Source organism: Crotalus tigris, unplaced genomic scaffold (genome assembly GCF_016545835.1).
Source record: "Crotalus tigris isolate CLP2741 ecotype Arizona unplaced genomic scaffold, ASM1654583v1 scf7180000020608.1315917, whole genome shotgun sequence".
Lineage (NCBI taxonomy): Eukaryota > Metazoa > Chordata > Lepidosauria > Squamata > Viperidae > Crotalus > Crotalus tigris.
The window spans coordinates 591,990-606,446 of NW_024098104.1; the positions used below are offsets into that span (position 1 = coordinate 591,990).

General features: G+C 50.5%; 1 protein-coding gene across 4 annotated transcripts in view; it reads left to right on the forward strand.

Annotated features, from left to right (window-relative positions):
• Window positions 1-14,457, forward strand: part of LLGL1 (LLGL scribble cell polarity complex component 1) — a 31,802-nt gene that overhangs the window by 13,919 nt on the left and 3,426 nt on the right. For 3 of the 4 annotated variants that reach the window (XR_005559734.1, XM_039368066.1, XM_039368068.1), the window contains exons 3-22: window positions 2,604-2,685; window positions 3,108-3,238; window positions 4,073-4,237; window positions 4,696-4,858; window positions 5,269-5,404; window positions 5,994-6,048; window positions 6,209-6,363; window positions 6,646-6,863; window positions 7,110-7,177; window positions 7,734-7,887; window positions 8,200-8,304; window positions 9,108-9,400; window positions 9,541-9,694; window positions 10,147-10,300; window positions 10,537-10,820; window positions 11,053-11,317; window positions 12,001-12,115; window positions 12,806-12,900; window positions 13,489-13,612; window positions 14,331-14,410. Coding sequence is in view for 3 of the 4 variants with exons in the window: in XM_039368066.1 (XP_039224000.1) it covers window positions 2,604-2,685; window positions 3,108-3,238; window positions 4,073-4,237; window positions 4,696-4,858; window positions 5,269-5,404; window positions 5,994-6,048; window positions 6,209-6,363; window positions 6,646-6,863; window positions 7,110-7,177; window positions 7,734-7,887; window positions 8,200-8,304; window positions 9,108-9,400; window positions 9,541-9,694; window positions 10,147-10,300; window positions 10,537-10,820; window positions 11,053-11,317; window positions 12,001-12,115; window positions 12,806-12,900; window positions 13,489-13,612; window positions 14,331-14,409 (2,995 nt within the window). In the remaining variant the exon portion in view is untranslated. The remainder of the gene's footprint in view (window positions 1-2,603; window positions 2,686-3,107; window positions 3,239-4,072; window positions 4,238-4,695; window positions 4,859-5,268; window positions 5,405-5,993; window positions 6,049-6,208; window positions 6,364-6,645; window positions 6,864-7,109; window positions 7,178-7,733; window positions 7,888-8,199; window positions 8,305-9,107; window positions 9,401-9,540; window positions 9,695-10,146; window positions 10,301-10,536; window positions 10,821-11,052; window positions 11,318-12,000; window positions 12,116-12,805; window positions 12,901-13,488; window positions 13,613-14,330; window positions 14,411-14,457) is intronic. The other variant, XM_039368067.1, reaches the window with a different exon arrangement.

Genomic DNA, 14,457 nt, shown 5'->3' on the forward strand with positions numbered 1-14,457 from the left:
GCTCTCCTCTAAGAAGGGAGAAGAACTCGACTGCAAAATTGCTCTTGCCTCTCCCTCGCGGTGGTGGTGGTGGGACCTTGGGTGAGCTCCTGAGCAGAAGATGGACAAGGGAAGGGCTTTTTTCTCAGATCTTCCTCCAGCAGGTCCCGTGTGAGGAAGTGGGGTTCTGTTGCAACGTGTCAGGCAGACTTTCGAAAGGAAGGAAGGAAGCACTTCTCGGTTCTGCAGAAGACCTGGTGGGGGGAACCTCTAATGAGACGCTTTCTCTGGGGATTTCTCTGATGTCATTGAGCTTAAAGAAGGGGAACTTGATGGTGACATCGGGGAGGGCTTGTCCAGGGAGGAGAGCTGGTGGGGTGATGCGAGGGTGGTGCTGATGTCGTCGTTCAGTGCTTGGAGATTGCTGCCATGGTTGAAAGTCTTGATGTCCGAGGTCTTGGTGGCAGATAAGCTGAGTGAAGAGCGTGGGGAGTCCCCTTCAACTTCCTGTGCTCCCAGGGCTGTGTTTGAGGGTGCAAATGCCCCCTCTGAGAGCCCCTTCTGAATGCCTTCTGGAGCCTCCAACCCAAGAGGGATCCTGCTGCCCCTCTGTATGATCTCCTGTTCTGAGGTTCACCCCTTGTCTTCTCAGGTGGCAACAGCTGCTTGTGATTCACTGCATGTGTCTCATTCAGTTCTGGTGTAGGGTCTACCCTTTTTTGGAGGAAGGGGCCGTCACCTCTGCAGAAGAAACATTTCTGATGTCCCCCCATCTCCAAATGCACCTGCAGGGAGAACAGTCGCGCCACCCTTTGCAATTGTCATGCAGCTTTGCTTCCCAGGAGGACTTGAGTCAACCGTTGACCTTTCCCCTTGGAGAAACAGCCCTCCCCTCCCAAAGTTGATAACCCCCCCCTCCCCAGTTTCCCCTATAGCTGGCTTGTGGCTTGGACTGTGTGCACCACCACAGCCAAAGCCGAACATCGCCCCCATTCTTTGAAAAGTAGGTCACTCATCAGCGTGGTAAACAAAGCCCAGCCCAGCGTGGTAAACAAAGCCCAGCGCGGGAGTTTGTGCTGGGGGGGGAGATGGAAAGGGGGGGGCGATGTGTGCTGAAATCGGATTCCTTTTAAGCCAGCAGTAAGCTGAGAAGTCGACCTTAAGAAAAATCTCCCTTCTTCAGTGACGGGCTCCAGTTCTTAGATAAATAAAGCCAGCTGAGTCCATCAGTTTCTTGGAATAGTTTTTGCCATTTTTTTGTTTTAAGCAAAAATGATTTTGATTTTGCAAGGCAGAAAGGCACTGGGCAAACATCAAATGCCGTGTTTTACTTTCCTCCTCCTCCTCCTCCTCTCTCCTCCTCCTCTTTGGCAGCTTTGTCAATTCCCTTCAAAGATGAAGCGATGGTGTCATTTCCTCCCTTCGTGTAAACACGCACGTTTTGGAGAATCCCCAGCCAGGCCAGAAAAGATGCTGAGTCTGTCTTTTAAAAAAATAAAATTAAAAAAAAAATTATGCTTGGAAGGCTTTCCGACCTGTCGAATTGCAATTGAAACACATGTGCCTTGTGGGCATGTGCGACCCAGTTGAGACATTACTGGGCAAAGCCAGGGGTACCCCACCTTGGCAACTTTAAGACTTGTGGACTTCAACTCCCAGAATGCCCCAGCCAGCCATGTTCCTGGGAATTCTCCCAGAATTCTCTAGCCAGCCATAACCTGTTTCTGCCACTTTCCTCTTGTCAAATATAGGCAGTTTTCATTACTTGCAAATGAAGTTGTAAGAAAACTACAGGGTTAGTCCAGTTGAAGCAAAAATGGATAAATTGCCACTGGATGCTCCCCTGAATTAACCCCTGGTTTTTTGGGGTTTGGATAGGGTTTGGATATGAGCTGACAATGAATCAAAAGTATTAGGTTTGTATGAATATTAGAGCAAGGCTGCAGCTAGCCACGTGCAGGAGATTGTGTGAATGCAGCCACTGGGTCTTTGGCTGACCTGGGCAAGCTTTTGGAAGAAAGAAGGAACTTGGGGGCCAAGACAGGATTGAGAGTCTCTTGCCAGTGGCTTGTCAGGTGCCCATTACTTGGTGATCTTTTCTGGGCAATGTCTGGACAAACGGAGACAATGACACATAACAGAATAACAGAGTTGAAAGGGACCCTGGAAGTCTTCTAGTCCAACCCCCTGCTCAAGCAGGAAACCCTGTACCATTTTAAACAAATGCTTGTCCATTTCAGGTGCTAGACCGTGACTGAAAAGTCAACCAGGGAAGCTTTCTGGGAGGGGGGAGACGGAAGTGGAAGGGGCGTAGTATTGATCAGTAGGTGGGTAAGGGGGTGGCAGAGAGAGAAGAATGTGGGCAGCACCCTGCAGGAACTTGCTTGTCAGAAGAGCTGATGAACCTTTGGGGTCTCCAAAGAGAATCTACTAACCCCTGGAAGAAAAGCCGATTCTGTTCTCGAGAAAGTCTCCACTCTCAAGAGCAGGCTATCTTACATACCTTGCAGTGCCCTAGAAACCGCGCCTACGTCTTGTGCATTGCACCCAGGGGCTCTCATCAAGGCCTCCAGGTGTCCATGGCTGCTAGATGAGATTCTTCCTTGACTCTGGGCCTCCTTAAGCTACGGTACTCCTGGGGTGGAGTTCACGGGGCTGCACAAAGAGACAGCAACCGTCACTCAGATGCACTTTCTGCCTGGACAGGTAAAAAAAAAAAGACTTGGGTTTTGTTTGGTGCGTTAGGTTGTGATGACCCCCGAGGGCCTTATTTGGCTGGCTGCTTAGATTGATCCTCCGACTCAGAGTTCAAAAGATGGGTGTCATCATGTTAGCAGCTGTATGAATTATTTAATTTATGAATAATTCAATTCCCATAGCCACCCAGCTAAGTGACTGTGGGTGGCTTACAATTGTAAAATTATAAAGCAATTAAAAACAAAACAAAAGGCAGCAGAAACACCCAGGAAACAAACAAATAAATTCATTAATTAAATAGATTATATCACAGGTGCACCAAGGTCAGTCTTAAAACATGGCTGAGATGGTGAGGAACCAGGTGAGGTTTGGAAGTGCACTTGAGAATGCCTGTAAAAGACCACCTGCCCCCCCCCCCGGATTTCCTGCAGGGTCTCCTGCTTTCCCTTCTGGATGACAACACTCTCCACCTCTGGGACATTTACCAGAAAGACGGCTACTCCCACCTGGAAGAGACCCGGAGCTTTGTCCTCCCCGGACAGCCAGGGTTCGACAACGCTAAGTACTCACGGCTTTTGCCCCCCTTTCCTTCCTTCCTTCCTTCCTTCCTTCCTTCCTTCCTTCCTTCCTTCCTTCCTTCCTTCCTTCCTTCCTTCCTTCCTGGTTGAGGGGTGCCAGGCAGCCTGGGCAGAAGTGAGAGGGGGGCAAGGGTGTTCAATCTCCTGGCCATTTTCTTGTCCCTTCTTGGCTCTGTGGGAGAGGGAGGGAAGTCCAGCTGGCTGACGAGGCATAGCCCCGAATGGGCAGGAGGGCTGCTGGGGAATCTATGGGCAAAGCTTCTTTCTGCTCCAGATTTTGCAAGGGGGTTGCGGGAAGCACAGTTGAGGGTTGGGCTGCAGGAAGGAGAGAAGACGCCACCTTGATGTTCCACCATTTGTGCACGGGCATTGCTGGCACAATGACACATCTTGGTGAGGTGATGTGTTGAGGGAGGCATCTTTTCCTTGCAAATCACCTTTGGGGTGCTGGTTCCCCATCCTTGCAACAAGGATCTAGCAGTTTCACTGGTTTTCTGTGGGGTGCAAATATCCACTTGGGTGTGTATGTGCCAAGATCTGGGATGACGGTTTTCAGAATGTGTTCTGGGTTCTGTTTTGAAGGACCAAGTTCCCAGAAGTATCTCAGACCCCTGACTGATCTTTCCATACAGTGTCTTCAGTGCTATAGGGAAGTGCCAATGACATAAAGGTCCATAAATTATGTACCCTCAACTGCAGCGCAGGAACTGATGCACAGCTGCTTTGAAACAACTTTCCCCAAAGATTCTGAAAACCGCTGGCCAGATGACCCAGCTGCAACGGTGCTGGTTACAGGAGGGTTCTCTTTCTTCTGACAGTTCTCCTCCCAGCATCACCCGGGTGACAGTGATCCTCCTGGGGTCCAACTCCAACTGCAGCATCGCCTACCTTGGCACTGAAGGGGGTGGCATCTACTTCCTGGGACTTCCTGGTCTAACGCTGCTGGAGGGCAGCACCCTGTACCAAGATGAAGTCCTGCAGAGGTGAGCTGCTCTAAGAAAGCCAGGCTTGATGTCAGTGGGCCTGGGTCTACGTGGGTGGGGAGAACATGATCAGGAGGTGGTCAATGGTTGAAAACATGAGATGCTTTCTGATGGAAGCACCAAATGCTAGAATAAGAGCTCAGGGCATGCCAGAGATCTCCAAGAAAGCTGCTGGTGGTGTCATGTCAGATCATCTAACTGATGTCCTTTAGAAATGGTGGGTCAGTCGTAAAAAACATGCCTCTGTGTTTCCTCATTGTTTTGGACATCATAAGTGAGATTGGTCTTAATACTATGAGGTCCTTTTCGTAGAGCGTTCTTCTGTCCTTATTGCTGATCCACACAAAGAAGCCATGGCTGAAGAAGGGCACCTGGTGTCACTCGAGTTTCATAACTATCTTAATTCACTGGAAAGGGAGATCACGGGTGAAGCCTCCCTCTTTCTCTTATCGTCCTAGCGTGCCTGAGGACTACCGATGCGGGAAGGCCCTTGGGCCAGTAGAATCTCTTCAGGAACATCCTCAAGACTCGGCGAGAATCCTGATTGGATATAGCAGAGGCCTGATGGTCCTGTGGGACAGAAGCTCAAGAGAAGTTCATCATCTTTTCTTGGGCAACCAGGTATGTTACTTGGCTGGGCTGGATGGAGTCTTCCTCACGCAGCATCCCCGCCCTCCTCTTTTTTTTTTGCAGGAAGTTTCCAAGGTCAGATGGGATGTAGCTAAGGAACATCTCCTGCCACCTGAGACCTTGAGGAGCTGAAACTAGCCACTATAGGAGATTAGCGGGCGGTTAACGGGAACAGGGAACTGTATTGGAGATCTTCAGAGATTACCCACCCTCATTACCTAGGATTAAAAGCTGATCCCCTCAGGGAACAAGGCTTAAAAGTCTGAAGTGGCTTGAGGGGCCCAGTCGATGCTCTCAAAATGTCTTGTAGCCATTTTGACTGGCAGGTCTCCTTTCAGCCTCTTTTTCTCCTCTGTGCCCAAGGCCTGACGGCTTAGCTTGGGTCTGCGGCTTTTTTGCAGCAACTGGAAAGCGTCAGCTGGGAGCGGAGTGGCCGGACCCTGGTCAGTTCTCACAGCGATGGGAGCTACGCCTTGTGGTCGATGGCAAACGGTTCACCCAAGACCCTGCAGCCAACAACTTCCACCATCCCTTATGGTGAGGCTAATATGGAGAAGCTCAGGGAGATGTGGTGCCTTTGATGAGGGTTGGATCCCAAAGCCCAGAAGATAAACCAACATACGGGTCACCAAGCAGAGGGAGGATTTCCTGCAAGAGAAACTGAGGGCTAGTCAGCCAATATTTAACCATTAGGAAAGCAAATTAAGACCACCTGGACAAAGGTTTCCACTGCTCTTCAAAGCTCTCCCCATCTCTCCCCTGCTCAGTTGATGAATTTGAGGCTTTTGTTGATTTTTTCAAGTGGGTCAGCGTTGCTGCTGTTCCACGTGGTGATAGAGTCACTGAAATGTTATCCCATTCCACTCCCCACTGATTTAAGCCCAAACTCTTTCAAATAAGGCATCCATCTCTTTCTCTCCTGGCTATTAGTTTTGTCCACCTTCCAATGCCCCCTTGCTAGCTGGGGAATTCTGGAAGTTGAAGGCCACACATCTTGAAGTCGCAAAGGTTGAGAAACACTGAAATAAGGGTTTCTCATGAGCCCAGCCACCTTTTAATCAAGCAGGAAGTCTCCCTCTTTCCCCAGATGCTGAGCTCTGCCAAGCTCTCCCTCCTTCTCTTCTAGGTCCGTTCCCCTGCAAAGCCATCAACAAGATCCTGTGGCAGACCTGCGACTCAGGGTGCGTTGCATTTCTGCATTTGTCTGAGCTCTGGTCCCAAATTGAGGAATGCCTGTATCCTGCTGACTTCTGCAGCCGTCCTCGGGCGGGGGGCAGATATCAAACGAGGAGCCGTTGCACCCCTGAATAACTTGCCTCCGCTTTCTTGCCTTCTCCAAAGGGGCCACTTCATCATTTTCAGCGGGGGGATGCCCCGTGCCAGTTACGGGGACAGGCACTGCGTGACCATCCTGCAGGGCCAGGCCTTGGTCACGCTGGACTTCACATCGCGGGTGATTGACTTCTTCACGGTGGGCAGCACGGAGGCTGAGGACGGTACGTGGCATGGCTGCCTGGGGAATTCTGGGAGTTGAAGTCGACAGTTGCCAAGATTGGACACCCCTGATTTAAACTCTGCCTTTTGAACAAGTTCCCGTCACTCTTCATCAAGAGCGTTTTGCCGGTTTCAGAAGCAAGACCTTCTCATCCTTCCACCCACTTTTTTTTCCTCTCATGGCTGTTGGTTTTGTCAGTTTCCCCCCCTTCCTCTGATCCAACCTGGTCTTTCTGCATTAAAGTATCATTCAGAGGTGGTATGTTTTATCACACCGGTTCCAGAATTCGACAACCCGGCAGCTTTGGTGGTTCTAGTGGAAGAGGAGCTGGTGGTGATCGATCTGCAGACGTCGGGCTGGCCCACGATCCCCGCGCCCTACCTGGCCCCTCTCCATTCCTCGGCTATCACCTGTTCCTACCACATCTCCAACGTCCCTCTCAAGCTGTGGGAGAGGATCATCAGTGCTGGAGAACAGCAGAGCCCTCGCCTGTCCTCGGTGGTGAGTGGGGAAATGGGCTCGTTCATCTCTGGAGTCAAAAGGGCTGCAGTCGGGTGGAAAGGAGCCTCTCTGCCAAACCCAGAGCTTGGAGTGGGGGGTCTGTTTGATGGGGAGGGGTCAGAAGCCGCTGGCCCTCCCATTCCATCTTCAGCGTGGAGGACTTTCCACATAGCAGTCTTAAAGTTTTGTGATGCGTGGACAACATAGATGTCAACCAAAGCAAATGTGTGTTTGTGCCCTAAACAGCCTTGGCCCATCGATGGAGGGCGCCCCCTTGCTCAGGAACCCACCCAGAGGGGGCTGCTCTTGACCGGGTAAGTGGTCATCACCATGGTTGCTAGCTGCAGAAGAACCCTTGCAGGAGAGGTCTTGGGGAGTTGACCAGGATGCTAGCAAAGACCTTGAGGGTTGGATCGACCATTGTTATAGGGTGAAGCCAAAGATTGGGGGGCAGTTGTTGTGCTAGGAAAGGCCTAGGAGGCAAGGATATCCTAAAGCCCTGATGGACTCCTACAGAGGGGAAAACTCACTTAACAAATTGCTCACTTAGCAACATAAATTTTGGGCTCATAAGTTGAGAACTACCTGCGTTGTCCGACCACGTCTGGGAGGTGTCAGATGGAGTTTCTGAGCTGGCCAAGGCAGGAGAGGCCAAGTGGGACACAAGTGTGATAGAGTCCCAAGAAGGAAATAGCTTACAGAGAGGAACGCTACGTCCGAGTGGAGAAGTGGAGATATTGACCACTGTTGGCCCCGAGCAAGGATTAAATTCCTCCTGCAAGTAATAAAAGAGCACAAACGTGTTGTGGTTGTGGTACAGTTGCCAGAATAGCCCCAGCTCCATTCCATTCCCGCCTTTCCTCTCCTCAGGCATGAAGATGGCACAGTGCGTTTCTGGGATGCTTCCGGAGTATCCCTCAAGCCACTATACAAGCTGGGCACAGCCAACATCTTTCAGATGGACTGTGAACACAACGACAGCTTGAATCAATCCTACGAGGAGGAATGGCCCCCCTTTCGGAAGGTGCCAGCAAACCTGGGTTCAGTTGCTTCCCACTTGCCCATGTGGAGGAGGGAAGCCCCCTGGCTACAAAATCATTGGGGCTGGTTGGTGTTCCAGCTCTGGGCAGGGATTGGGTTGAGTTCTCCACGTCTTGCTGAAGCCTATCACCAGTGGGCTCCTGGGAGATGTAGTTCGGCAGCATCTGGAGGCCCACCCATGGCCCAGAGCAACTCAGTTGTTGATGGTGGAATCAGAATGTCTGGTTTCTATGTGCAGAATCTGACTTTGTTTTTTCTTCTACCTTTTTGGGGACAACTCACTCTGTCCATCCAGGTTGGCTGCTTTGACCCTTATAGTGATGATCCCCGGCTGGGTGTCCAGAAGATCACTTTATGCAAATACACAGCTAAGATGGTGGTTGCTGGCACGGCAGGGCAGGTAACAATTGTGGTGCATGTGTTGGGGGTTCCTCCAAAATCCAGCTTTTCTCTCCAGAAACCTGTAGCTTCTTCTTCGCCGTCTTGTGTGCCATCAGAGGCCTTCTCCAGTCAGATGGGTGGGGAAGACTTTGAAATAATCAAAGATGGAAATCATTGAACTGGGAGGTGGTTGAAGTTTGGGAGAAGATGGAGAAGTGACTTGATGGAGCCTTGTAGGTATTTGGTGAAGGTACTATTAGAAGAAGAGAAGAAGGTGTGATGGAGTCGTATAAGGGTGAATGAGATCTGTGAGGCCGCAGGAATTAGGGACAAGAAGGAAGAACAGTCGAGTTGCTTGAAGTATCGGCGATCATAAGGAATCTTAAGGATTACAGTCATAGAATCATAGGGCTGGAAGGGACCTCAGAGGTATTCTAGTCCAACCCTTTTAGTTCTGGAAAGAGAGTTGTGCCAAAGTGTGAATATAATTCTGTTCACGTTTACAGCTCTCAGTCTACTCTGGGATAAATCAGAGAAGTACCAATGAAGGAGATTATTTGTAGCTCAGGGTTGAAATGAGGAGTCCTTGGTGCTTTTTGAGTTTGCTTGTTTTTTTGCAGACTTTTCATTACCCTAACTAGGTACCATCATCAGTTCTAGAAGGGAGGGGGGTTTGCAGAGAGGAGGAGGAGGAGGAAGAAGAGGAGCTGTGGATTCCTTGTGCTCTCTGAGTTTGCTTGTTTTCTTGCAGATGTTTCACCATCATGCTGGTGAACCAGAGAAGTGTCCAAGACTTATATGGGGTTCTTCTGTCTTTGGCAGGTGCTGGTGATGGAGTTTAATGATGAGAAGTCCGAACACATGGTCAACATTGCTGTGGTGGACCTACTCCAGGACCGTGAAGGCTTCACATGGAAGGGGCATGACCGGCTGCCTCCCAAGAATGGTGCCTTCTCCTTTGCCCCCGGCTTCCAGCCCAGCGTCCTCCTGCAGTGCCTGCCCCCCGCAGCTGTCACAGCTGTCACCCTGCATTCAGAGTGGAACTTGGTGGCCTTTGGAACCAGCCACGGCTTTGGCCTGTATGACTATTACCGCCGGAACCCTGTGCTGGCCAGGTAGGGAGACCTCTGCCCTGGGAACATCTTTATGACTCCAGAAATTGAGCTGACACTCTGTGGATTAGTGTTCATAGCTTAGAGACCCCCGAGGGTCTGCTGGTTGTGATTGTTGGTGATTGATTGTTCCTTTTTGATAGGTGCACTCTGCATCCCAATGATTCTCTCGCAATGGAAGGCCCCCTCTCACGAGTTAAGTCCCTGAAAAAGTCCCTGCGCCAGTCCTTCCGTAGGATCCGTAAGAGCCGCGTGTCGGGCAAAAAGAGAGTCATGGCCAGTAGCCCCTCAAGCAAGGTAAGCAGAGCGAGAGGGGTGGAGATGCTGGCTGGGAATTCTGGGAGTTGAAGTCTACACATCCCAAAAGCTGATGAGGTTGAGAAACATTGGTCAACAGACTTTGGCTTGAAGAGATTTATTTGAATATCTATTGTGGACCATCTTCTCCCCTCTACTATTTGGAGTGTCTCCATTTAATCTTCCTCATGAATTTTTGGAGAAGATGAAGTTAAGTATTCCCCTCCTTCTTCTCCCACCCCAAATTCCATGGAGGAAAGAGGGATGAAAAATCTAGCATGTTCAAATGAAGGACAAGCCATCATTTGAAGCAAGAAGGAAATGGAGAAGACCTTTTCATGGGTGGAGAACATGGTCTCCTATCCCAGGGGTTGGCTGAGCACCTTTGAGGCTCTGCTGATAAGCAACCCTGGATCTGCGTCTTGCCTCACCTGCTTCTCCCACCCCACCAGGTACAGGAAGCAAATGCCCACCTGGCTGAGCAACCTGGTCCCCATGAGGTGGAGATGGCACCCGTCCAGCGACGGATTGAACCTCGCTCAGCAGACGATTCACTGTCTGGGGTTGTGCGTTGCCTCTACTTTGCAGATACCTTCCTCCGAGATGGTAAGGGAGGGACTCCGGTGGAAGATAGTGACCCCAAAGGGAAAGCTATCCTCCACGTTGTAGTTAGTGTACATGGAAGGAGACGTGGCCTAATGTAGACTCCCAAGAAGAGTCATAGGGATCTTGCCGGTTGTGAGTGATGGGAACTGTGGTGCATTGCTTGTAGAGGGGCTGGGGGAAGCTGGGAGGGAGGGAAAACAGGCAGCCCTTCAGTTTTTCCTCCTGTCTCTCCACAGCTGCACATCATGGACCCACCATGTGGGCCGGCACCAATTCGGGCTCCGTCTTTGCCTACGCCCTGGAAATCCCTTCCCAGGAGAAATTTTCGGAGCGCTCGGTGGAGGCGGTCTTGGGCAAGGAGATCCAGCTTATGCACCGGGCGCCAGTGGTCTCGATAGCCGTCCTGGATGGCCGAGGGAACCCTCTGCCGGAACCCTATGAGGTCTCTCGGGACCTGGCCAAAGCCCCTGACCTGCAGGGCAGCCACTCGGTTCTCATTGCCTCTGAAGAGCAGTTCAAGGTAATTCCGAGCGAGGGGAGGAGGCCCTCTAGACTGGGGCTCTCCAACCGTGGCCCCTTTCAGACTTGTGGACTTCCACTCCCCCCCCCCAAGACTATCAGTATCCTAGAATCGTTTCCTTCTCAGCTGCACTGATTGTCCAGATCAAAGGCACCTACTGGTCACTGTGGCTCAACGTCCGAGGAAAGGAGGCCTTCTAAAACCGTCCTCTTCCTCCCCTCCCCGGCTGCAGGTCTTCACCCTCCCCAAAGTCAGCGCCAAAACCAAGTTCAAGCTGACCGCCCACGAGGGTTGTCGTGTCCGGAAAGTGGGTTTGATGAGCTTTGCCAGTGCCACCTGCGATGACTACGCGGAGAACGGGCTGGCCTGCCTCACCAACCTGGGTGACCTGCATGTCTTCACGGTGCCCAGTCTGAGGCCGCAGGTCCACTACGACTGCATCCGCAAGGAGGACATCAGCGGCATCGCCTCCTGCGTCTTCACCAAGTACGGCCAAGGTGAGCGAGGGGTGGCAGGTGCCTGGGGGGGAGGGAGAGAGGGCATGGGACGAGCCTCAGAAGCCCTCCAAGGCAGCCTGGCAGCACTGTCCGGCTTCAACAAGCTGACAATGTCTGAAATGGTGGGCAGAGCAAGAAGGAGATGTACAGAAGACGATTCCCACTGCAGATAATTCAGAGCAGGAAGACTCTGCCTCAAGAGGTGGTGGTGGGTTTAAGCTTACTTATTTATCAAATTTCCTCACCTATGGGATGCTGAATGGTTGACAAACAGCATCATAAAGCCACATAGAAACAGGACTAAAAGCACAGGTAAAAAAAATCAAGTGACAAACGAGGCTAAATCTTACAAGGTAAAAGTAAGAATTAAAGAAACTTTAACGAATGGAGTTAAAAGACCTGCAAGGCTCCAGGATGAACAGGGCAGTCCTCTTGAGCCACTGGCCGTTGAATAAGGATCAGGCAGGCTGCTGAAGGGAGAGAGGTTAAATCGGCAGCTAAACTGAGCCTCCTTGGCTGGAAGAAGTTTATCTTTAAGGATCAGGGGCTGCCAGATGCAAAGGGCGCAAGGGTGGGGTTGTTCTTTCCATGGGGAACAGACTCTGCTTTTGCACTGCTGTGAATATTTGGGGGGGGGGGCAGAGAGATCTGCAAGTGGATCTCTTTTTATGTTCCCTTTCCAGGCTTCTATTTGATCTCTCCGTCAGAATTCGAACGCTTCTCCTTGAGCACTAGAAATATCACCGAACCGCTGTGTGTGCTGGAGATCAGCCGCACCTATGACATCATTTCCCCAGGGTGAGAGAACCCCCTTGGCACTGCCGTTGCTTTGCAAGTCCAGCTGAGCCTCTCGGGGGGACGTTTCTCCTTTCATTATACGAAGGCTTCCTTGAAACCCCAGCCACCTTTCCCAATATTTGTGTGACAGACGGGTGCTGCTCACGAGCGGGTGGTACTCCCAAAATAGCTTTGCATTTAATACCCAAAGAAACCGCGCCAGTGAATTGTGCTTCAAAGTCAAACTAAGAGGGTGATTCACAAGCTGTAACTGGATGCATTTTGTGGAAGATTAAAAAAACAGGATGGGTTCTGCCCCACTTTGTGACGGCTGCAGTCCGCACCTGGAGGGCAATTCTGCAGGATGTAGGGTGGGAGCTGTCCAGATTAGGACCCTAAAGTGGGAAGAGGCTTAAAGCCTGCTGTGTCCCGCTTCACAGCTTAAAGTGGGGAACTTCACAAGAAGTGGTCCAAAAAGTGGAATGGCAGTTGTGATGTGGGGTTTGTGGCCCTGCCCGCTTTGTAGGTGCGTCACATTCCAGGGAATGCAATTCATAGCTGCTGTGTGCTTAACATACTTGATGTATCAAGAGGTCATCCTATTTATTTATTGCTTTTATTTTCACCCTGGAATGGAGATGGATGCGGGAGGCATAGAGAGAGGCATAGAGAGCAGATGGCAATTTAGGTGCCGTTTCCTTTTTATTACAGAAATAACTTCACAGCAACGCCAAAACTAAGCCAGGCCAACGGGACACACGTTTTACAAGGATCAGAGGCTAATCATTCCCCTGCAAGCAACGATCGTAAGGAAAACAGCTTTTCAGCTATTTGGGCAGACTGACAAGTCATCCTGTGTGTGACTTGTGTGCATGATTAAGCGGTGGTTTCAGAGCTGGTTCAGCCTTAGTTGGGCAATCTGAAGTCTCTGTAAACTCTTGGCTTTATCACAGCTTCCGTTAAAATGAAATCTTGGCCTATTTATTTGTCTCAATAAAAGACACTCTCTGTAGCGGAGGGTTGAACTGGGGAGTTCTTGGTGCCCCCTTAAAGTTGGACCGTTTGCGTGCAGATGTTTCATTACCTGACTGGCTGACCTTGCGTATTTGTGTGTCTACCTGAGAAAAATCACTCTGTACAGTATTGCATGTTTTAAAGTTAAGGTCAGGAAGTCTTGAAGGAAATTCCAGGGCCCTCTGATAAAATAACTGGTTCTCCCTCCCTCTGTCTCAGAAAAATTCTTTAGTTTGCATCCATTAAATTCAGAAAGTTTGGAGGGAAGTTTTATAATGGATCCAGTCACAAAGAATTAAGTGTTTTAAAGACGGAGAAGGTTAGATTTGAATTCTAGATGTTTATGGCAATATTGCAGACTTCTGCTTTTCTGCCTTCAGGGTCTCCCGAAGACCCCCCAGCACTGTTTGCCTCAACGCCGATCGACTCCCCCGACAGCAGCATCGACACCCCCTTAAATACCACTGGAGATATTACAGTCGAAGAAGTGAAGGATTTCTTGGCGTAAGTCTCTGTCCTTTGGTAGCAACCTGGACGTAAAAACATGCCTGCCACTTCTGCAGAGGCCCCCCTAGTTTGGGGGCAACATTTACAGGGTAACAGAGTAGGAAAGGACCTTGGAGGCCTCCTAGTCCAAGCACCTGCTCAGGCAGATTGGATGTCCAATCTCTTCTTTAAAAAGTTCCAGTGTTGGAGCACTCACAACTTCTGGAGGCAAGTTGTTCCACCAGTTAATTGTCCTCACTGTCAGGAAATTCCTCCTTAGTTCCAGATTGCTTCTCTCCTTGATGAGTTTCCATCTGTTGCTGCTTGTCCTGCCCTCAGGTGCTTTGGAGAAGAGGTGGACCCCTTCTTCTTTGGGGCAGCCCCTCAAATACTGGAAGACTGCTATCATGTTGCCCCGAATCCTTTTCATTAAGTTAGACCTGCCCAATTCCAGCAACCGTTCTTTATATGTTTTAGCCCTAATCATCTTTATTGCTCTTCTCTGTGCTCTTTCTAGAGCCTCAACATTTTTTTAATATTGGGGTGACCAAAACTGGATGCAGCATTCCAGGTGTGGCCTGACCGAGGCCTCATAAAGCGGTCCTAACACTTCATGTGATCTGGTTTCCATCCCTGCGTCGGGGCAGCCCAGGACTGCCCGGGCTTTGCCTGAGGGCGGCTTGCAAGTTGGGCTCTACTCTGGCCTGGCACTTCTTGCTTCCCTTTCTCGTTCCAGGCCCTCCGAGGAAGCCGAGAGGAATCTGCGGAACATCAGTGAGGAGGAGGCCCGATCTCCAGGGATCCTCATTAAATGAGGCAGGTCCAGGGAAAATTGCTACTCTTTTTTTTTTTTTTTTTAAGCA